This window comes from Scyliorhinus canicula, chromosome 15, assembly GCF_902713615.1.
Source record: "Scyliorhinus canicula chromosome 15, sScyCan1.1, whole genome shotgun sequence".
In the NCBI taxonomy this organism is placed as follows: Eukaryota; Metazoa; Chordata; class Chondrichthyes; order Carcharhiniformes; family Scyliorhinidae; genus Scyliorhinus; species Scyliorhinus canicula.
Genome location: NC_052160.1, coordinates 110,780,954 through 110,803,679, shown reverse-complemented (window position 1 = coordinate 110,803,679; position 22,726 = coordinate 110,780,954). Strand labels below are relative to the sequence as shown.

The 22,726-nt window shown below is 45.4% G+C and overlaps 1 protein-coding gene across 2 annotated transcripts in view; it reads left to right on the top strand.

Moving 5' to 3' along the window:
* The window catches only part of itpr3 (inositol 1,4,5-trisphosphate receptor, type 3), a 330,370-nt gene that overhangs the window by 250,721 nt on the left and 56,923 nt on the right, over positions 1–22,726 (top strand). For both annotated transcript variants that reach the window (XM_038820893.1, XM_038820892.1), the window contains exons 36-40: positions 1,449–1,597; positions 8,676–8,784; positions 10,461–10,551; positions 11,596–11,771; positions 21,382–21,574. In XM_038820893.1, the coding sequence (XP_038676821.1) occupies positions 1,449–1,597; positions 8,676–8,784; positions 10,461–10,551; positions 11,596–11,771; positions 21,382–21,574 (718 nt within the window). The remainder of the gene's footprint in view (positions 1–1,448; positions 1,598–8,675; positions 8,785–10,460; positions 10,552–11,595; positions 11,772–21,381; positions 21,575–22,726) is intronic.

Genomic DNA, 22,726 nt, shown 5'->3' with positions numbered 1-22,726 from the left:
TTCATGGAGGCCCATCTTCAACAGTGGGTCAGCTGATGCCTGGGTCCATTTTAAAATTAGCACCTGGATATGATGAGGGGATGGGGGTGGGGGGGGGGGGGGGTGCCATCCAGTCTGATCCGCTGTGAAAAACAGTTTAGTTAATTAGGCCAGGATGATGCAACACTGTGTGAATTCCTAGTGGCCTCAGTGACTAGAAGCACTCCCCATCCTCACCTCTGTCATGGGAGTTAGTTCCAGAAGGGAAAATTCCGCCCTTAGAGTATAAACCCCTTTTTACTTCCAATTTCCGCTCGAGTTTTTTAATTATAAATTGTGCGATTTTGAAATTCGTTGGCTTCTACTGTTGGAATTCAACCCAAGTATGCCACAGGCTTCTGGAATTCACTTCAATATCTCAGTGTTCCAGCTATTCTCAATAGTATGAAAATCCTTCCATTAACTTTTGGCAAAACGATCCTCTAATGTTCCGTCAAAACCCCATGATTAGAGACTTCTCAATGTAAACTTAAGCTTCACTGAATTAGTGCCCATTGACCCACTATATGCTGTAATGAACCATTGAGCCCTGTAGTGACATCAGGATGTATAAAGCAATTCATTCATAACTTCCTACTATGTCAAAGTAATTTGACTAGTAAGCAATAAAACTGTCAATCACCTGGAATTTTTAAAGTATCCATCACAAAATTGGCAAACCCTTGAAACCACTTAACCTTGTTGAAATAATCATTGTGAAATTGACTGCGAAGATCTGAGAGTTTGAGCTGTCAATAAAGCAACCTGTTCCGTGGGGCTCAGGTGTTTCAACAAGCGTAATGGGTGGCTGGACTCTCAACCAAGCCTTATATATGCTACCCAATAATGAAAAAAACAACACACATCCAGCATGTAATGGTGAGGTGCATTTTACACTTTTGTTAACAAATTTTAATTCAAAAGCAGTGCTTTAGCACAAACAACATAATTAACTTATCTGATTTATCTATGTTTTCCTAAAGTCTTCTACATTTCTCCATTTGCAAAACTTATAATTGCACTCCTGATAAGTAAGTCCAAATCTGTCATATAAACATTATATACTACAAAGTCAGCATATCTGATCATCTGTTCACAAAAATAATTTGTTGAAAGTAGCCTAGTTACATGGCAAAATAATGGATAAAATTAATAAGAGCTTCATTGTACAATATGTTAAGATCCTCCAGTCAGAAGCATACTACATGTGGGATTTTCCAGACAAGCTTGTCTCGAGAACAGAAATTCCTGCCTGAGGTCAACGGATCTTTAAATAGTCCATCAAATTTTTCATCCTGTCTACGACCATTCCCGCAGTGGGAGAGGCTGGAAAATTTACCCCTCTGACTGAGTCAATGAATATAAGAAAATGGCACTGAAACATCTATCTCTCCTCGAATATGTATTTATTCTTGTTTCATTCTCTGTAGGACATCATAACAACTTTGGAAGATCGGCTCCAACCTCTGGTGGAGGCTGAGCTCTCTGTTCTTGTTGACGTCATGCATAGGCCAGAGCTTTTGTTTATGGATGGAACAGAAGCCAGGCTGCGGTGTGAAAGTGGAGGATTTATCTCCAAGTAAGTGGGCAAACTAAGGCTGAGTGCCAAATATTACAAGAAGAGTTTGTCAGCAAGACAGGACTAACACTGAATAGAATGCCAGGGTGGAGAATTTACTCATTAACAAAGTAGCATTGCTGTCTCCTACTCTAACTGGCAGTTACAACGCAGACAGCATGATGTCAGTGAAAAAGATGTATTGCTGTTAAAATACATGAATCACTGCAAAAGTAAATGAAGCTGTCCAACACAGAGTAAAATATAAATGCTCTTGCAGCATTGTTTGCATTCTGATTTTTGGATTGTTTGGATCTTGGTTTCAGCAAAACAAATTGAGCACTTAGTGCAAACCTTCAACTCTGGATCGACCTGCATCTTTCCCACTCCCTACCCATTACAGTATATGCTTCTAAATGTTGGTGTTAAAGAAAGAACTTGCACTTATTTAGCACTTTCTTATATCCTCAGACACTGTCGCCTCATCAATGAGCTTTAGAAATACAGTCGCAGTTGTTATGCTCGGAGAACCAGCAGCTAATTTGTGCACAGCAAGATACCACAGCAGCAAATGAGTCGAATGACCAGTTAATTGTTTATCATTCCAGCGGTTTTGTTTGAGAGAGGAATGCTGGTCAGGACAATGAGAGAACCCCATAATCTTCTTTCAAGAGTATTGTGTGAGCTTCTCTATCCACCTGAAGAGATAAATGGGGTCTCTGCACTTCTGACAATGTAGCACTCCTTCATTATTACACTGGATTTTTTTTTAATAAACAATTTTATTGAGGTATTTTTGGCATATAAAACAATAACATTGTATAGTACTGTACAAAAAGAAAAGCAAATAACGCATAGTACAAACCACAACTCCATTCTCGCAAGGGCCTGCCTAGACCACCCCCTACTCTACTCCACCCTAGCCCCCCCCCCCCCCCCCCCCCCCGCCGCCGCCGCCGCCGCACTGATGATTAATTCTCCACAAAGAAGTCAATGAATGGCTGCCACTTCCGGGCGGACCCCGATAGTGAACCTCTCAAGGCGAACTTAATTTTTTCTAGACCGAGAAAGCTTGCCATGTCCGACAGCCATACTTGGGTCTTCGGGGGTCTTGAGTCCCTCCATTCCAACAGCATTCGTCGCCGGGCTACCAGGGAAGCAAAGGCCAAGACTTCGGCCTCCTTCTTCTCCTGGACTCCCAGGTCCTCTGACACCCCAAAGATTGCCACCTCAGGACTCATTCCCACCCCTGTTTTCAAAACCCGGGACATGATGTCTGCGAATCCCTGCCAGTACCCCCTGAGTTTACGGCCCAAACAGAACATATGCACGTGATTAGCTGGCCCACCGGCGCATCTGGCACACTTGTTCTCCAGCCGAAGAATTTACTCATCCAGGCCACCGTCATGTGGGCCCGGTGCACGACCTTAAACTGGATCAAACTGAGCCTGGCGCATGTTGCGGTCATGTTTACTCTGCTCAGAGCTTCTGCCCAAATACCATGCTCCATTCCCCCCCCCCCCCCCCCCGAGCTCCTCTTCCCACTTAAGCTTCAGTCTGTGTATCCTCTGCTCCCATTAGTTCTTTGTAAATATCTGAGATTCTACTCTCACCTACCTCTCCCCTCGATACCACCCTGGCCTGCCTCCCCTTTGACGGGAGGCGTGGGAAGGACGGCACCAGCCTGCGCACGAAATCCCGCACCTGTAAGTATCTAAAATCATTCCCTCCCACCCGCCCAAACTTCTCCTCCAACGCCCTCGTGCTCAGGAAGCTCCCTTCCAGGAATAGATCACCCACTCTCACAATCCCTGCCCTCCACCACAGTCGATACTCACCGTCCATGTTCCCCGGGGCAAATCGGTGATTGCCGCAGATTGGGGTCCACATCGATGCTCTCACTTTCCGTATATGCCTCCTGCACTGGCCCCAGATCCGAAGAGCCGCTACCACGATAGAGCTGGTGGAGTACCGCGCCAGCGGGAGCGGCAGAGGCACCGTAACCAAGGCTGCCAAACTGGTGGCCCTGCACGAAGCAGGCTCCATCCGCTCCCAAACCAACCCTGTACCCACCATCTGAACAATGGATACTTATGGTAGCTGAACATGGCAAAGTTACAGCCAACGCAATGGATTTGATGTAATGTTCATGGTGTTTTACTGAAGTTTAAAAGGACATAGCATTTATATGACTGTTCATACAGCCAGTGTAAACTGATTCTCTAATAAGACAATCAAAGCTGCTTTGTAGAAAAGCAGGTGGTCATGAATTATGTATCATCTAATACAGAAGGTAACAAGTTTTTCTGTGACCGTCATAGTTCCTGAAGTTGGGAATACAGTTGGGATACATTAGGTTGCAGCATTTCCTTTCTGCTTCTCCCAGTTATCTGCAAAGTGATGAAAGGTGGTCGTAAAAATGCAATGGCACTATACAAAGAAGAGCAGGGGAGTTCTGACAGTGAGATGGCTTCTAAATTTAACACAACCAACACCACCAAAGGATTAACGAATTAGCTGCTTCATTCACCGGCATCGCATCAGTGTTTTCACTCCGAGATAAATCACTATCGCTGTGAGTGAGAGTATGGGCGCGATTGAACAGCCACGCTGCACCTGAAGGCTGCGTGCTGCATGTGCAGCGTGGCCGATAGAAGCCCGGAGACCCTGCTCCCGGGATCTTCCTGGCTTGCAATGCCTTGTGAGATATAATGCCATCTTGCGTGACGTTGCGATGTAACTCCCGCACATTGTGGGGGGGATCACTTTTTGCAAATCTTCATTTCTAAGTGAGACAGCTAGTCTGATTTATTGTGCAGATTCCTGAGGTACCTGAGGCATTGGGCTCTATCTTCTTTACTTCAGAGACCTTGGGCGAGAGCTGTTCAGTACTGGGGCAAAATTCTCCCCTACCCGTCGGGGCGGGGGGTCCCGGTGTAGCGGAGTGGCGCCAACCACTCCGGCGTCGGGCCTCCCCAAAGGTGCGGAATTCTCCGTACTTTAGGGGCTAGGCCTGCGCCTGAGTGGCTCCTGCTCTGCCGACAAAACTGCGCCAACGGCCTTTGGCGCTATGTCACCCGGCGTCGGGGCTGGCCGAAAGGCCTTCGCCGGCCCGCACATGCGCAGGAGCGTCAGCGGCCGCTGATGTCACCACCGGCGCATGCGCGGTGGAGCGGGTCTCTTCCACCTCCGCCATGGTGGTTCATAGCATTGTATTTCTCGGCATTGCGCACGACAGGAAACATGCAGTTAAACGCAGTGTCATTTGGTCAACTATATTCAACTGTTTTAACAGAAACCTCTCTGCACTATGAGGTCAGGATTGGCATTGCATGTTTATGGATATCATTGTTCAGTTCAATTCATAACTGGAGTGATCATGAAGTTGCCTATGGCAGTCTGCAGGAGGACTTGAACAATATCCATGTTGGAACTGACAGGTGGCAAGCATGGGTGGCACGGTTCCAGCACTGTTGCTTCACAGCACCAAGGTCCCATGTTCGATTCGCAGCTTGGGTCACTGTCTGTGCGGAGTCTGTACATTCTCCCCGTGTCTGCGTGCGTTTCCTCCAGATGCTCCGGTTTCCTTGCACAGGTCTCGAAAGACGTGCTGTTAAGTGAATTGGACATTCTGAATTCTCCCTCTGTGTACTCGAACAGGCACCGGAGTGTGGCAACTAAGGGCATTTCACAGTAACTTCATTGCAGTGTTAATGTAAGCCTACTTGTGACAATAGAGATAAAGATAAAACTGGCATGAAAGGGCCACATATTCCCAGACCCGCATGGAGCTAGCAGGGACCCAGCGTAAATCTAGCATCTTTTGCTGCAGATACGGGCCCTCGCACTTCCGGGTTGGAGGCCGCGCAAGCGCATGGTGGCGGCCTCCAGCGGCCACGCGATGCTCCACGGCGGATTGCGGAGCTAGACCTTGAAAATAAACATCCCGATCGGCCGCGCGGCCGACCTTGACAGCCCTCCCAAACATTGCCCGCCCGTGTACAGGGCCTCCGATCGGCCCGCCCTCGCAGCCTGAGACCGCAGCCACCATTCGAGTATCCCGACCGGCTGGACCATACTAGATCCACGCCATCGGGACTTCGGTCGGTCGGGTGTGGAGAATGGCGGAGCGGGCCTCCAGCAATGGATCCAGGTAGGTGCTGGGCGGCGCAGCGTAAACGTCGCTTTTCGGGGGCTGCAGAATCAGGGAACCAATGCCTGTCCCGATTCCGTACGGGGAAATGGATTCTCCGCCCCCGCGCCGGCCGTGATTTCAGTGTCGGGGCGCGGAGAATCCAGCCCATAGATTAATATTAATGGGGAGAATTCTCCGGCCCCCCTGAGGCATTTTAAAAAATTTGTTCCTGGCATGTGGGCATCGCCAGCTGTGCCAGCATTTATTGCCCATCCCTAATTGCCCTTGAGGAGGCATTTAAGAGTCAACCACATTGCTGTGGGTCTGGAGTCACATGGCCAGGCAAGGTAAGGACAGCAGATTTCCTTCCTTAAAGGACATGAGTAAACCAGATGGGTTTTTACGACAGTGGTCTCATGGTTATCATCCGAGTTGTAATTCCAGATTTTTATTGAATTTGAATTCCACCATCCGCAGTGGAGGGATTCAAACCAAGGTCCCCAGAGCCTTACTCTGGAACTCTGGTTTACTAGTCCAATACCATTACGCCACCGCCTCCCCTTTTCTTGCAGCAGGAAGGCAGCCGCTGTTCGCTGCGGTGGGATTCCTCTGGTTCTACCGCTATCAATGGAATTTCCCATTGAATCCCACTCCACTCCCCCAGGAAACCCACAGGTGCACAGTCAGCAGAAGTAGAGGATCCCACTGATATGAACAGCCGGAGAATTCCGCCTAATGTGTGAACCACACAAATGCCATTTAATAATCATTTCTAACTAGAGAAAGCCCAACCACCTCCCCTTGATCTTCAGTGTTATTGTTGAGTGCCAGCCATTGACAATCATGGGGGTAACCAGTAGCCAGAAAGTTAACTAAATCCACTATATGTCAAAACTATGGCTATGAGAGCTGAATAGAGACTCGGTACTCTGGGATGGAGGGTTCATCTCCAGACCTTGCAATGCCTCTTCACCCTCAAGTCAAGGCTTGAGGCAGACATATGGTGGAATATTTACCACTCGCCTGGCCAAGTGCAGCTGCAACATTCAAGAAGCTCAAGGACAGAGCAGTTAACTTTATTGACAGCCCTGTCACTGAACTAAATATACATCAGCACACCATGGCTGAAGTATGTGAAATCTGCCAAGGTTAATTTTGATGACAAATCTCCCCCAACGACCTCTACCAAGAACGAAATGAATAGTGACACTGTGAAAACACCATTACTCCCAAGCAACTGATCTGACTTGATCTGTACTTTCATCATTATTGAGTCAAAATCCTGGAGATTTCTACCAACATCATTGTAGGGACAGAAGGATTACAGCAGTTCAAAATATCAACCATCTGGGGATAACTTGGGATGGGCATTAATCATGATCATGGCATGTTCACCCACGTCCTGTGAACAAAAGAAATGCTTTCAAATCCTTTCATGTCTGTACAATGCAGGATAATTGTCACTTTGATAGCTGTAAAGGCGGAGGGTGAAGTGAGTTTCAGTAGAGGTGCTGGGTGTAATGAAACTCAGGGATCTCTGTGTATTAGATCCCAGTTAAATTATACAAAGTTAATTGAAATATGGATGATGTTGGAGGTGCTTTATAATTCATAAGTAACAAAAGGAATTTTTTCAAGAGTGTATGAACCGCTTATTCAAACCGTGCCAAGTCAAATCTCTTGCTCTGTGCCTATGTCACATGTCTCTCTATTAAAACAAAAAACTGCTTTTGTTTTAGTGGCCAGTGTAGTTTGTAACAACTGCAGACAAATTCCAAGCATTTTACAAGAAATAAAGAGAAAGACTTTCACGAGCGCAAGACACTCCAAAGCATTTCACAACTGAATATGTACATTTTAAAGTGTTCCAACTATATATTGAGCTGGTATGATATTGAGTATCAACACCATAGATTAAAAACACTGTAAAAACATGTCATCCAGTAGGAACCATATAACTCAGGGGTGGGCAAACTTTTCCGTGCAAGGGCCACATTCAGAAATTCACAATTTTAAAGGGCCGCAATTAATTAATAGTCCCGGTTGTAACCAATAATTTTGCCTGCCTTTGTGGAAATATAATTTGATCAGTTATATTAAAACTGATCAAATTATGTTTCCACAAAGGCAGGCAAAATTATGAGGATATTATTCATGCTTACTAGCCAGTGACTAAAGGTCACAATATGAGGTGGCTGAGCAATTATAGCTCAGTTTAGAGGCTAAATTGGGTCACATAGTGCAACATAAGGATCAAGAAAGGTTCTGAGATGCTCATGCACACTTCCGATATGAAATGCACAGGCCATCTTCTTGGAAAAGACGAGCAAAATATGTCCTTCATCTACATCTGAAGTAGACATTGGATCATTTATAGATGGAAGTAAGCGGCTTAACCCCTATTTATGGTCCCTTCTGTAACCATGGTTTGCTCTGGAGGCACCCAGTGTCTGTGCTGCTTAACATTAAATTAAAAAACAGTTAAGAACTTATTAAAGCCACTTCCACTCCTGAGATCACCAATCCCGATCCTGACCCAGCAGAAACCTCCAAGCACCGTGACCGAACGCCTAACCCCTCAACAGCAAACTTGCGATCTTCCTTACATATCATTAGTTAAGCCTCTTATCTAACCTCAGGAGAGAAAGTTCTGCAGAAATAACTCGGTCCCCTACCCAAACTCTGACTGAGCCTAATCACAGTCTCTGAGGTCCATCTATTTCTCCTCCTGTCTCCGACGATCCAACCCATCAATTTGACCCGTAGATTGGAATGTGATTGCCACCATGCCTGCCATCCAGATCATGATGCAGTCTGTGTCCCTAAATCCAGGGTTAGACCTCACCATTTAAGCAAGAGTTGTTAACACTGTGAGGGGGGAAATTGGGGGGATGGGTTGGGGGCGGTGGTCAGGTGTGAAGTGTTCCACAATTTATCTTCTTCTTAATCTGTTTATTTTTCTAGATTAATTCAGCACACAAAGACTCTCATGTCAACGGAAGAGAAGCTCTGCATCAAAGTTCTTCGCAGCCTTCAAGCAATGCTAGTCAAAAAAAACAGCTATGGAGACCGGGTAAAAAGAAAAGAAATTTAATTGCATCCCTCAAGGCGGTTGCGTTTGGAGAGAGCTTTTGACCATTTTAATTTTTACTGGTGTAGCCCACAGTGAGTCGGTCGGTCAGCAGGTTGGAGGGACCCACTATTCGAGATGCCCCTCTGCACAGACATACAAATATACGGGACTACGAATTGGGAGCTGGGGTAGGCCTCCCAGCCCCTCAAGCCTGCGCCGCCATTCAATAAGGTCATGACTGATCTGATTGTAACCGCAGCCCCACACTCCTGCCTAACTCCCGATAACCTTTCATCCCATTGCTTATCATGGATGTATCTTTCTTCGCAACAAAAATATTCAAAGACTTTGCTTCCAACTCCTTTGGATGAGGTGAGTTCCAAAGAATCGCAACCCTCAGAGAAGAAAATCTCTTCACCTCTGTCTGAAATGGGCGACCCCTTGCATTTAAACAGGGGTCCCGAGTTTGAGATTCCACATACTTTCCACATCCGCCATGTCCAGACCTCTCAGGATTGTATATTTTTCAATCTAGTCATCTCTCACTCTTCGAAACTCTAGTAAATACGAGCCTGGCCTGTAAACCTTTTCCTCAATAGCCAATCCGTCCATCCCAGGCATTAGTCTAGTAAACCTTCCCTGAACTGCATACATCCATTCGTAAATAAGGGTGCCAATACTGAAAACAGCACTTCCCGGTATAGTCTCACCAAATGTCCGGCATAACCGATGCATAGCCTCTCTACTTTTGTATTCAGTTCAGTTTTGTATTCAGCTTTGCTAATTCCTTCCTGTGCTTGCATACTAACCTTTTGTGATTTGTACACTGGGCGACCCAGATTCCTCTGCACTTCACAGCTCTGTTGTCTCTCCCCATATAGATAATATGCTTCTTCGATGCATGTCTCTGATTTCAGTATCCTTTCTCTGCCAGGAGACAGCTGGTGTAGCAGTCAGCTGGGAAGCCAGTCACTGATAGCTGCAGTAGTGGTTAAGTCTATACTGCGAACAACATGGATGGGGGCATTAGGGTGAGGGTGGGGTGGGGGAAATGGTCGTGTAGCCTCAGCTAAAGTGGGAAATGAACAGCTCGAAGGCTGGTTTGGGCCAGGGAATTTATTTCGGAAGGTTTAACACCAAATCTGCCCGTTTCTTAACATTGAAATTCCACACATTAGGTTTATCGCAATTATGTTACCTACCTGAGTGGTATTACATACCTGAGGGTTGTGTAAGAGGGTTATTGTTACTGGTGTCTTAAGTGAGTGAGCGACTTGTTATTTCTTCAATAAGATGTGTGCCCATATTCGGAATTTGGGATCTAAATATTGTTGGATGAATTACTGAGATTATTATTCGTCATTTCACATGTATGTGTTTTTCAGTGGGGAAAAAAAATTCCCATTTTCCAACAGAACCAACATTTTTGGAGGGATTTTAATGACACAATTTGAGTCATCCCATTAGAAACTTTCATTAGCTCATCACGCGGGCACCTGACTGGTTGGAGTCTCAGCTCCTTTATACGGAATTGGACTGAGCTGAAGGGGTATCAAATAATATGTATGAATTTCCCATTTACTATTGAAACAATGTATTTGCTTATCTTGGTGGGGCTACAGTTACAGTTGTGGAAATATTGGCAGAGTGCTCATCGCATGATTCTCTTCCTGCAGGGAAATGAATTAAGAAAAACACTTCTCAGCAGCTATCTTTATGGCAAAAAATCAAACTCGAAAGGTGACTCAATCGACCTGTGCTTTGGAGGTACTTACTGGAAAAATACAAACTATTAGAACTCAGTCAGGTTGCACTTTCATGATAATATTCTACTGCAGTGGAAATTTGAATGTCCATCATAATGGGTGGGCGCCCAGCACCAGTTGAGAATCTGCCTTGTATGAGTGCAGTGGGCCACCAGATGTAGGAATGTACAGAGGTACAACACAAATGATGAAATAAACAGTTAGGGTTATTCTCTAAGTACAAACAAGGGCATTTTAGAAATAGATGGCAACCATTTTGTGATATGAGTTGAGGAGGACAAGATTTCCCGTTGTGAAGATTCAAATTGGCCCTTCCAGATAGTTTTGTTCATGACAAGAAGGAGATTGGATGTATTTTTCTTAAACTCCAATGAGATGTTGCCTCACACTTGGTTGGTTCTTCTTTCAGCTTCTCCCATGTTTCATGGGGTCATCACAATGCTGATTGATCACCTTCATATCAGCTATCATTTTTGGGGGATTTGGTAGGTGGTTTTACAGCCAAATATACCTCCTGTCGCTGAACCCTCCCCATTTATCCAGGCTGGGGATCAGCACTGATACACTCTGGCTTGCTCCACCAGTGGCTGAGTTCATTCATAACTGACGAGTCCCAGAGTGGGACTTGAAGCCCAGGCTTTCCGGCTCAGAGGCAGGAGAATAATCCACTGACCCACTCCAGGTACCATCCGATGCAAGAATTTGTTGAGTGGCAATTCTGCTGGATTGTAAGAATATGAGAACGTATGTCTAATATTGTAAAGAGTATGTTTCCGATCCGTAGATAACAGGTATCAATATGAAATCTGTGCTTAAATAATAGCAAACAACCACATTGAGTGCATGTGCTTATTTTATTGCAATTTCTAACAATAGTTGCAACAAACCATTGCGAAATAGCTTGAAGGAATATCTTGCATTTCCATTCTCCACTTATCCTTCAGGATTTTCTATTCAGATAATAGGCTGCTGCACAATTTTCTGTGTTATTGATGTTCATACAGTGACCAACAATAGTAACAACTTTACTTTATTCTTGTCTAAGATCCAGATAAGTGTCAAGACTGGAACTCAATCGTTCCTATCCAATGTCGCCTGGACAGAGAAGGAGCCACAAAACTGGTTGCAGATCTCATTACCAGCTCCAAAAGTGACAAGATTTTCCAGGAGAGTGTTTTACTAGCCATTGCCTTGCTCGATGGAGGGAACACAGAAATTCAGGTAACAACCCAGACTGGGGATAATCGTCCAGAATTTGCGGCAGTAATGGTACCAAAACTGTCAGCACTCACCGGCATTACTGTGGAAAACTGACAGCAACTTCTGAAGTCTGCACAAGCACAGTTAAACACGGAAACCTGAAAATTGTCAGTGAAACCCGACCATGGATTCTCCACAGTGTTTGCTGTTGCAGTCTTTACAGGTGCAATCAGCATAAAATCAGTGATTTGACGTGAAATTCAACTTTTTCCACACTATTCCAAAGATGTGCAGGTTGGGTGGATTGGTCATGATAAATTGCCCTTGGTGTCCAAAATTCTATGATTAACCTAGGACAAAAGTCCGTCACAACATCGTGGGCCGAAGGGCCTGTTCTGTGCTGTATTTCTCTATCTATCTCTATCTATCTATCTATCTATCTATCTATCTATCTATCTATCTATCTATCTATTCTTGCTATGAAAATCATTGAAAATGGTAAACTTTGCTGAATGATGTGTCACTAAGTTTTTTACTCGCATACTAGGTCATAATTACTACCAAACAGCTTCTCTGACCCAGATAATCTACTTTTACAAACATGGAGTGTCATTGCTTTACGGATTTCGTTTTGGTAAATAATTAACTTTTATTTTGTTTCATTGATTATATTTCAACTACTACCTGTTACGATCCTGGACCAGACCCAAAGGTTTTGGCAATGTCTGGTTAGGGACAAATTACTTTGTGTTTACAGTAGACAAGGTTTGAGATTCAAGACAATTACTGAGAAAATAAAACTACAAGATACTGCAGGTTTAGATAAACATAAATAAACTTTACCACACAAGGTCAAAAAGATACAATTTACAATATCTGTCTTATACTCTAATGTTCAGGGGTTAATATGAGGTATATGTAAATTAATGGACAAACAATGGTTGAATACACCACACTGTACAATAAATAGCAATTGGGACAGAGACAGATTCCACAGATTTCTCAGCAACCCACCCAAATCTCATGTAAACACTCTGGGCGCGATTCTCCGCTGCCCACGACGGGTCAGAGAATAGCGGGAGGGCGTTCCCGACATTTTTCACTCCCTCCCACTATTCTTCCCCCCCCCCCCCCCCCCCCCCCCACACGGCCGCTCCACGACACGAATCGCTGCTCGCCGTTTTTACGGCGAACAGCGATTCTCCCCAGGCCGATGGGCCGAGTTCCCAGGCCTTTACGGCCGTTTTTACGGCAGCAAACACACCTGCTTGCTGCCGTCGTAAAAACGGCCGCAACATGCCCGTTCTGGGCATCCAGGGCCCCGATTGGCACGGCCGTGCAAAGGGGGGCATGGGCCCGCGATCGGTGGGCACCGATCGCGGGCAGTGCGTCCGTAACGGACGCACTCTTTCTCCCTCCACTGCCCCGCAGGATCAGTCCACGGGGCGGCCAAGCGTCATGCCGGCTGACGCGCACGTTGACGGCCCCGCGCATGCGTGGGTTTGAGCCGTCCAACCCGCGCATGCGCGTCTGACGTCATCGTGCGCGTCAGCCGGCGTGACGCTCGGCGCGCGGACTTAGCGACGGTCGCTAAGGCCGCGATGCCGTGCTTCGCGGGGCCCCGCTGCTAGCCCCGCCCGGGGGAGAGAATCGGGTCCCGGGAAGGGGCGCGGAGGCTGCCGTGAAACACGGCCAGTTTCACGGCAGCCTTTACGATTCGCCGCATTTGCAGAGAATCCCGCCCTCTGTGTTAGCCAATCTCGTTGAAACTCTTAAGGGAGGCTTAAGGGGAATCAAAAATTTCCACTTTCAAAGATCAAACCTCTGAATTCCCTCAAGGCCGCTTTAATTTGGACTGCCTCAATGACTGCACATGTCCCAGGAATTCAATCTCATGTCCAGAGATCATTCCCATAGATTTCCAAATCTGCTTCCCAGCCTCTCCCTACTGGTATAATTTCAGCTCTTTAATAGGCGGCTAGCTACACTGAGTTGGCACAGCCCCTGGGTTTCACCAAGGTCCAATCTTCCCAGTTACACAAAGGTATAAATACCTCACAGGCTTTCTTCTGGGTCCTAACCCATTTCAGCATGGAGCTAGTGACCTTCTGCCATCCTCTCAGTTCCCCCCCCCCCTCCCCCCCCCCCAATCTCCACTCCCTTCCCAAGTACCGGGTGACAGCAGAACAGCAGAATCTTTTCTGCATGGCGTTTTCCTTGCTGTACAACACTTACCCCCATCAGAAAACATACAGATGAATTGAAACACTATAACTTTCTTAAGCTCCACCCATCACCATGACAACATAGCCTTCCGTTGCTCACTAAATCCTTTCCAAGCTCTAACTCCCAAAACAAATCAACTCTCTGGGCATTTCTTTGCAAGCATACCTCGATCCTCCAGCTTTGTAAGGCTCCCTGCTGTTTTAGAGTCTTACCCCTTAAGTCAATCTGGCCCCAATCTTTTAAGCGTAATAGTCTTCACACTGCTGTAGGTGCATTTAGCCCATTTTCCATCGTTAAATTTTAATCAGCTCGGAATGAAAAGTTACGCCTAAAATATTACTATAAGCCAAGAAGTAGGTACTTGTAATAGTCCATATCTTCATTTCACTTTCTGTAAAGTAAATTGTAATTCATGCAACTGTAATGACTATCGGGCCTGAACCTTGGTTCAAATTAAATAATATCAAACATTGGGTGCGAATCTCCGGAAAACCCATTCCTCGAAGGAGATGAGGATCTTATGTCTGGCACCCCTATGCCGGTCTGGGCCCTCTCCCGCCAATTGTGGGAGAGCTTTGCGTGCAGAGACACAGAGAGGGCATTGTTAGCTACACACGTGGTTCAGTGTTGGGAGAGGGCGTGTGAAGGCTGGGTTGGGGGGGAAGAGGCGGGAGGGAGGGCCTGGGATCACTTGGAGAGTGAGGGTGTGGCTGCTCCATTCAGCAGGCGGGGGGGGGGGGGACACGACTGCGTTGGTGTCTACTCACTCGTGCTGCCCAGTTTAAGTCATTGACCTTCTTCCTGAACTGCTGGCTAGTCTTCTTGGTCATACTGTTCGAACTAATGGCTGCGGCCACCTCTTCATTGGCAGTACTGACTGCCTTGTGGCTCACTGGGACCGCGGGGGAACAGGACATCCCTCCTTGTCTCCACCACATCCAGGAGCCTTGCTAGGTCAGCGTCCCCGAATCTTGGGCTGATCTCCTTGGCGCCATTATTGCGAGCTGGCTGGGGTTGGCTGAGCAAGAGCTGTTTTAAGTGCTGCTCAACTTTGTTAGCAGGGTGCAGGGTGAATCAGCTGACGAGGCGTTATTTGCGGGGAGAAGCCCGTGAGGCCTTGTTAAGTTGACCAATTAATGTTGAATTGCATTGCCGGATTTGCTGGGCCAAGTGGCAATTCCCGCTTGCTACCACACTTACAAAGTTTTCCGGAGATTCGCACCCAATGTTTGATGTTATTTAAGTTGAACCAAGGCCGGGACGTTCAGAGGGCGATGTCAGCGCCGCTCCAGCAGCTTGGAGGCGTCGCAGAGATGGCGCCGGCACTGAGTAGCACCGAGGCCAGCACTGCTGGGGTGGCGACCGCAGTGGAGAGCCTGGTGCACAACGTCGGCACCATGAGTGAAGGTGTCCAAGGCGGTGCGCAGTCAGTTTCGGCCATGGCTGGGGGTCTCGGCAGAATGACCGCCTCACTGGGGGTTGTCACTTGGCACCAGGCAAACCTTGATGAGGTTCTGCAGGACATGTCCCGATCTCAGATGGGCATGTCCGAGGCGCTGTGGAGCTTATCCATGTTGCAGGTGGGCATGGATGAGGCACTGCAGAGCATGTCTCAATCACTGAGGAGCATCGCCGAGGGCGTCAACACCATGGTGAGGATCATGGAGAACCACCAGGGCTGGCAGAACCAGATGATGCATGGGCAACCGGGGCTCGAAACAGCTGCCCCTCCTTTCCAAGGTGAACCCCAAGGCTTTTGCACAATGACAACGATGCCTCTGGCATTTTCTTCCACAATGCAGGCTGACCCCCAGACTCTTTGCCCATTTTTCCAGGCATTCCCACCTCCTCCCCGTGGCACTCACCCACCTTCTAGCAGTGGACATGTACCCGGAGCTGTTTTCCATCTCCTTGGTGTTCGGGTGTTGTGTGTGTGGTGTTGCCTCCCGCAGTGTTTACGCAGTGTCCAGGCATCAGGGTGTGATTGGGATGCTAGACAATGATTCCCACATGCTACATGGCCCGTCCATCCACGGGAATCCACTTGGCATGTGCTCACTTAACCACGATTGCCAATTCCCTCTTAGCAATAGCCATCAGCCGCGTGGCCAGAGGCCTCAGCAGTCGGTGGAGTTATGGGTGAAGGGTGATGGGCAGGAACAAGGTTTGCCCCCGGAACGGGTACACACAATCCAGGGGTTGGCATGGTGGTGCCGTGAGCGATTGCCCCCCCCCCAGCGCCATGGTGACCCACCCCTGCTGAGGGTGCCCCACTCCCTATCGAATACTGGGGTGGCAACCCCCGGGCTCTTTGTCTGTGAGCAAAGATGGCTACTCACCTCATCTGCTCCCCACAGAAGCCCATCTGCCACATTCAAGTTTTTCAAAAGGAGTATTAATCGGCACCAGTGTGACCACCTGTGGAGACGCCGCTTAATGATGGGAGGCCATTGGATACGGGGTCGCTCTCATTGATTGTATGGAAGTGGGGCGTAAGTGGTGATAATTGGTTTCTCCTCACGCTACAAAGAGATCCCGATTTCGCCTACGGGAACCGGCCGGTTGCATCGCAAACTGTTCGGCGCCGACGCGGATCTCGGTTTTGGCCTCTCCCGCTATTCAGCCTCATTACGCTTCAGCGAGAGTGCAAGAGGCCAGAGAATCGAGCCCTTTATTTCTAGTTACTATGTATTTACATGCTGTGGCTGTGCCAACATTTTTCTTGCCTTTACTAGATATGGAGGCAACCTCAGTGTCCCTGTAATCTAATCTGGGATGCACACTTGACGGAAGAATGAGTTGGAGATAAGGTGTTGATTCTCTGATTGTTCCAGGTGTTACGACCCCAGTTGATGTTATAACTGGACGGGAAAATCCCAGAATTGGCTCAAAAAAATCATAGCATTTTGTTTTATAAAATATGGAGGAACAGAGTCACAGGATTGCTAATTACTTTTAACAAGGAAAAAACGTTTATTAAAAATGAAAAGATGGATTATTGTACAATACTCCTTTACTCCTCCCTCAGTTTACCAAATACACACGGATTTAAGATTTTGACCAATGTTTTGACTCAATTGAATCTTCTTTGGAAGCATTTTGCTTTGATTGCACGTTTTACTGCATCTTGTTGAGACTGAGTACAGGCAAGAGGGTTATGAATAACTGCAATGTGGGCAAACACGTGACAGCACACAGATATTGTGGGTTATATTCTCCAACCAGCATTACTGAAATGACAATGGCAACCTGTTTATAATGAATGTTATATAACTGGGTTATTACTGATAGCAGAACGTTAAGAGGTGAATGAATTGAGGTGCTTAAGAAGGTTAGGGAAGTTGATAGGACAGAAAGTTGATAGGATAGATCGAGAAACTATTTCTTCTTCTTCGCATGTTCAAAATCTGGAATTCTCTCCCCATAACATGACTGAGACTCGATTCATTGAAAATTTCAAAACGGAGATTCATATATTTTTGTGAACCAAGTGTATTAAGGGTTAGCGAACTAGGATGGCTTGGCGTGTTTTGAGATACAGTTCAGGCAAGGTGTTTAAAAGCTAAACTCTGCAGATGCTGAAATCCAGAATTAATAAAACAGGAAATCCTCATCGGGAAGCATCTGTGCAGGAGAAACAGAGTTAACTGGCCGGGGGCGGGGGGGGAGCGGTTACCTATCAATCCTAGAATGTGGGACTTTGGTAAACTATGAGGAGGTAGTCCTGCTCCTCTTGCCCCACAAGCACTGCTGCAAGCACACATCTCTTCCACGAAGGAGGCCTCATCTTCTTTCAGCTGCCGGGTTAAACCTCAACAATGGGTTAAATATGAAACATGCTGCCTCATTATAACATTTTAATGAGGCAGATTTTCTGCCTGCGTCTCTTTTGAAGTAAGCAGATTGAGGATTTATTTGAGATTAATAAAAATGTTATCTTCCTATGCAACTCCAACATATTTGTTTCTTTGGGTTAGAATTACCCCTTCAAAGTTTAAACCTGAAAGTGTTATGTTAACCAGCTCAAGGTCAATTTATATTCACAAAGTGAACTAAATCGATAATTGTTTAAAATAATTCTTTCAATCTTTTATTTTTTTAAATACGCCCAGAATTAAAAACTGAAGGAATGAGACTACACAATTGTAAAAGTAGATTTTCAATGCAAGAAAGGTTGTCTGCCAATAATTAATATTTTGTCACACTGTTGAAAATTCATTTACACTTGAATGAACAATTACAAACATTTTGTCGTATGTTTAATGGGTATCAATTGAGTCCATAAATACTAAGACTGTACTGTATATCTTAATGCAGTCTCTGAGTAAGTTACCAGTGGAACAAAGTTTCTGAAAGACTGGGCCAACTTTGTCTGCAACTTTCTGATTTATGTGCTTAACTTAGAATGCGTGAATGCAGGAAATATTGTGTGTTCTTTCCCACCTTGTTGTGCATGACGCTGATCTGAGCGTACGGGTGCATCGCTGGGGCGGCCCAAATCGGGCTTCCCACTGGGTGCAAAAACTCACTCAAGTCACTCGATCCGCAGCGCTCGGTACAATCTGGATCACGCCCTCACTAATCGTGATCCAGATAATCAGATTTAAACAAGCCTTTTAACGGCGGGAGGGGGGTGGGGCGCAATGGCTGACTAACTTTGAGTACTGTCAGAGATACCTGATTTCCCAGCTGCTTGCCACATAAATAGGTGCGCGACCAATTAGAAGTGATGATAATACTGTCCACACACATGGTGGTAAGGTTTCAGCATGATTTTCACATGTGCCCAAGTGAACCCCACCCATTCCATGATTGTCTGATCAAATATCTCGGCTATTCAGTCTAAATGTACTCCTATACTAACATGAAACTATTGTTTTGTATTAGATGGCCATTTATTCAATTTCTGTGGGAAAAATGCTAGATAGCATAAATGGCTCAATGGGAAAGGATTGCTCAATAACTAGTTACGAATACAGCTGTGCTCTGAATTTGTATTATTATTAATAAAGTATCATAGAATCCCTACAGTGCAGAAGAAAGCCATTCAGCCTATCACGTCTGCACTGGCCTTTGGAAAGAACACCCTACTTAACCCTATCACCACAACCCAGTAACTCTACCTAGCCTTTTGGACATTGAAGGGCAATTTAGCCAATCCACCTAACCTGCACACCTTTGGACTGCAGGTGGAAATCGGAGCACCCGGAGTAAACCCACGCAGACAGTCACCCAAGGCCGGAATTGATCCCGGGTCCCTGGAGCTGTGATGCAGCAGTGCTAACCACTGTTCCACCATGCCACCCTCATACTCCAGAGGTGTCTCTGGGTAAACCATGCAACCAGACCTCACTAAAGGATCCTTTTGAGTTCAATCTGACTTTGTTCTGGGGCTCAAAGACTGATCGTATATATTACTGTCTTGCAATTTATATTCAGGAATCGAAGAACGGAAAAGAAAAATGTTTTTTTGTTTAGAACAGTTCTCAAAACCGTTCTTCAGAACTCGGCTTGAGAGCAACAGGTGCCATAACCCTCTTTGCTAATGATGGGCAGATTTGATGTTCTAAAAGTACAGCTTTTCCATGGGGTTAATTTAGATTTCAAATAGATTTGGGATGGCAGAGGACAGGCGTGGCAAATTGTAAACACAATTGTTGGGATTAATTTTAGGCCTCAGGAGTTTTAACTCCCGGATCCCATTTAAATACAACCAGTCCGCTTCCCATTTAGAAAGGGCATGAAGAGTGCACAAGCTGGCTACCACCAGACAAAGACCAAGTGACTCTTGGCCACTTACCAGCTTGCAGGTAAATGGCAGTGCAAGGGTTTTTGGAATATTTAATGCAAAGGGAGTTCATGAGAACGGCCGATTGGCAGAGGAATGTTCGTGCTTAGGCTGCATTTAAAGTGCTTGCAGTGTCCTTTGACATAATAAGACCCTGATTGACATAATTTCAGGAATTTTAAGGCATTTTTCTATTGGAGACAGCATGAAAGGGTTGAAATATGAATGGTTAAATAACACACTCGATTTTAACTGCATAGGCAGATCCCACCAGCAGGGAGGGAATAGAACGACCCCGATTAAAATAAGTAGAGGAAGAACCAATTTTTTCAAAAAGGGAACCACATTTTTTCAAAAAGGGAACCAAATAGAAACTTTTATCAAAACCTCGATGAGAACCTCTGAGCTTTGAGATGCCACAGACCTTCCTTGTACTGTGTTGAGTTCACAGTTGCCACAAGGCACTCTAGAGTTGAGGCATTGCTAACTCAATACTCAAAGAGCTTCAGTCATTCCAATCTTAATTATTAGCATAATCTTGAGCACTTTCTTTAATCTCCTTGAGAATCTCTCAAGTATCCTCAATAAATTGTTCTGTCTCCTCTTTCACACTGAAGAATAACATGGACATCAGGGCAACAAAGGAAATTAGTTTTTGTCTTTAAATGGAATCCTAGATTCTTCCCCCAAGCCATAAAGGAATGATTGACGACAGCCAATGAGGGAGATGAGGTTAATATTCATTCAGTTGTATTTATTTTCTAAATGGGTTTATAATAGGGTGGCATGTGGCATAGTGGTTAGCACTGGGACTGCGGCGTTGAGGACCCGGGTTTGAATCCCGGCCCTGGGTCACTGTCCATGTGGAGTTTGCACATTCTCCCCATGTCTATGTGGGTTTCATCCCCACAACCCAAACGTTGTGCAGGTTAGGTGACACAATTGGGTACTCTAAATTTTTTTTTTTAATGGGTTTATAAAATAGATAGTTATAGCTATCTGATGTCATTTTCAAAATTTTACTATTTTCTTGCCTGAACTGTCTGGGACGACCTGTATCTTGGGGATTTTTTTCATTTTCCATTTGCTGATTGTTTATTTTCGGTTCAATTTTAACGGAGTATTAATTTATAACACTGTTCTTTAAATGTCAGTGGTTGTAATTTTTGTGATTTGAACATTGTTTCGTCTTCGTAAATTAAATGTTTTGTGGCTTTGAGTTATTTTGTACCAGGAGTAGGAGAGTTTTATCTCCACTTACCAATCAGTCTAGGTGACAAACATGGGCTGGATTCTCTGGTCCCCCCAGTAGTTGCGCTGTATCTTGGCGACAGAATTCTATCTTCCCTCCATTTGTCAATGTGTTTTCCCATTGAAGCCATCCCACACAGCCGGGAAACCCATGGGCGGGAGTGCGCTGCAGCCAGGAACAAAGGATCCCAACGGCCCGAGAATTCTGGCCCATGTCTTCACCCATATTGTTACAGACAGTGAAGAATCTTTAGGTTAATGGTTATGACCTTTATCAATTGATGGAATATATAATCTGAAAGCATAAAATGTTGAGATACAAGCATGTTTGCTAATATGTATGGTTGATTCTTATTTTGTCTCTAGAATTCCTTCCACAGCCTTATGACTGCGGACAATAAATCAGAAAAGTTTTTCAAGGTGCTTAATCAACGCATGAAAGGTGCTCAACAAGAAATCAAAGCAAATGTGTCAGTCAACATGAATGAGCTGGGAGGCAAAGTATCAAAGAATGATCTGCACGAGAAAACAAATCCTAATCAAGGGGCTGGTCATAAAGGTAGAGTGTTCTCACTGATATTAGTATTGTCCTATTAAATCCAGCACAAACTATGAAGCAGAGAAGGAAAGTGCTGGAAATATTCGGCAGGTCAGGCAGCGTCTGTGGAGGGAGAAACAGATGTTTCAGGTCAATGGTCTCGTTAAGAAATACTGTTTGAACATTCATTATGTGTCTGGGTGTCATTTTATGACAACTCCATCCATGAGCCGTCTGAGACTAATCCAGATGGTTCACAATCTTATCATATTTGACACTGAGATGAGATTGCCGCCACCTATCCTCACCATCGCTAAATCCAACTATTTTCACCTCTGTAACACCATCTGACTGCACCTCAATCCATTTGCTGCTGAAACCCTCAATCATGCCTTTGTTAGCTCCAAACTTAACTCATCTGTGAATTGCGCTTTCACGTATCTGATTGTCAGTCCAGAAGTAAAACACTCGAACACGTCAGTAACGAATATTCGTTTATTTACGGCCGGGACAAATCTCTAAGCAGTCGGGTAACCACCTTCGAGAAGTGCCAAAGTCCAAAATATGGACTGTCTCTTTATACAATCACAGCTTAGAGGTGGTCCCTTTAAATTCCTAGATACACCTATGATTTGGCAAGGATCCAGAACATGTACATATATGGAATTATTCTTCGAGGTCGGGAGGTTATTTTTGACATAATCATTAGCACAAGTCACTATTAATATTAATACAAAGGTTTTTGTATCCCATGGCCATCTGGCTTATCTCATTCCAAGGCCCTTCCTTTAACATTTCAATGTTTATTTGTTCCAACTGGTCAAACGAGCTTAATTATGTTATCTCTGCAATAAAGTAACGGTTCCCATTCATTCCATTCTTTGCCTTTTTGACCTCTCTGCTTTTACAGATACGGTCAGAACATTAATTAGTACCAATGCCACACTCCCTATATTCCATCCCATAACCTTCTGACATCTTTGCTTTTACAGATACGGTCAGAACACACTCCCTTTATTTCCTCCCTTGACCTGTTGACATCTCTTTCACAGAGCTTTTCAGAACTGTTATATTAACCCTATCAGCGAAGTTCCAAATGAAATCCACTTCTACACATCCAATAAACATTCACCATTTTCTCATGTTGACAAAGGCGGGATGGGTAGGCCCAGC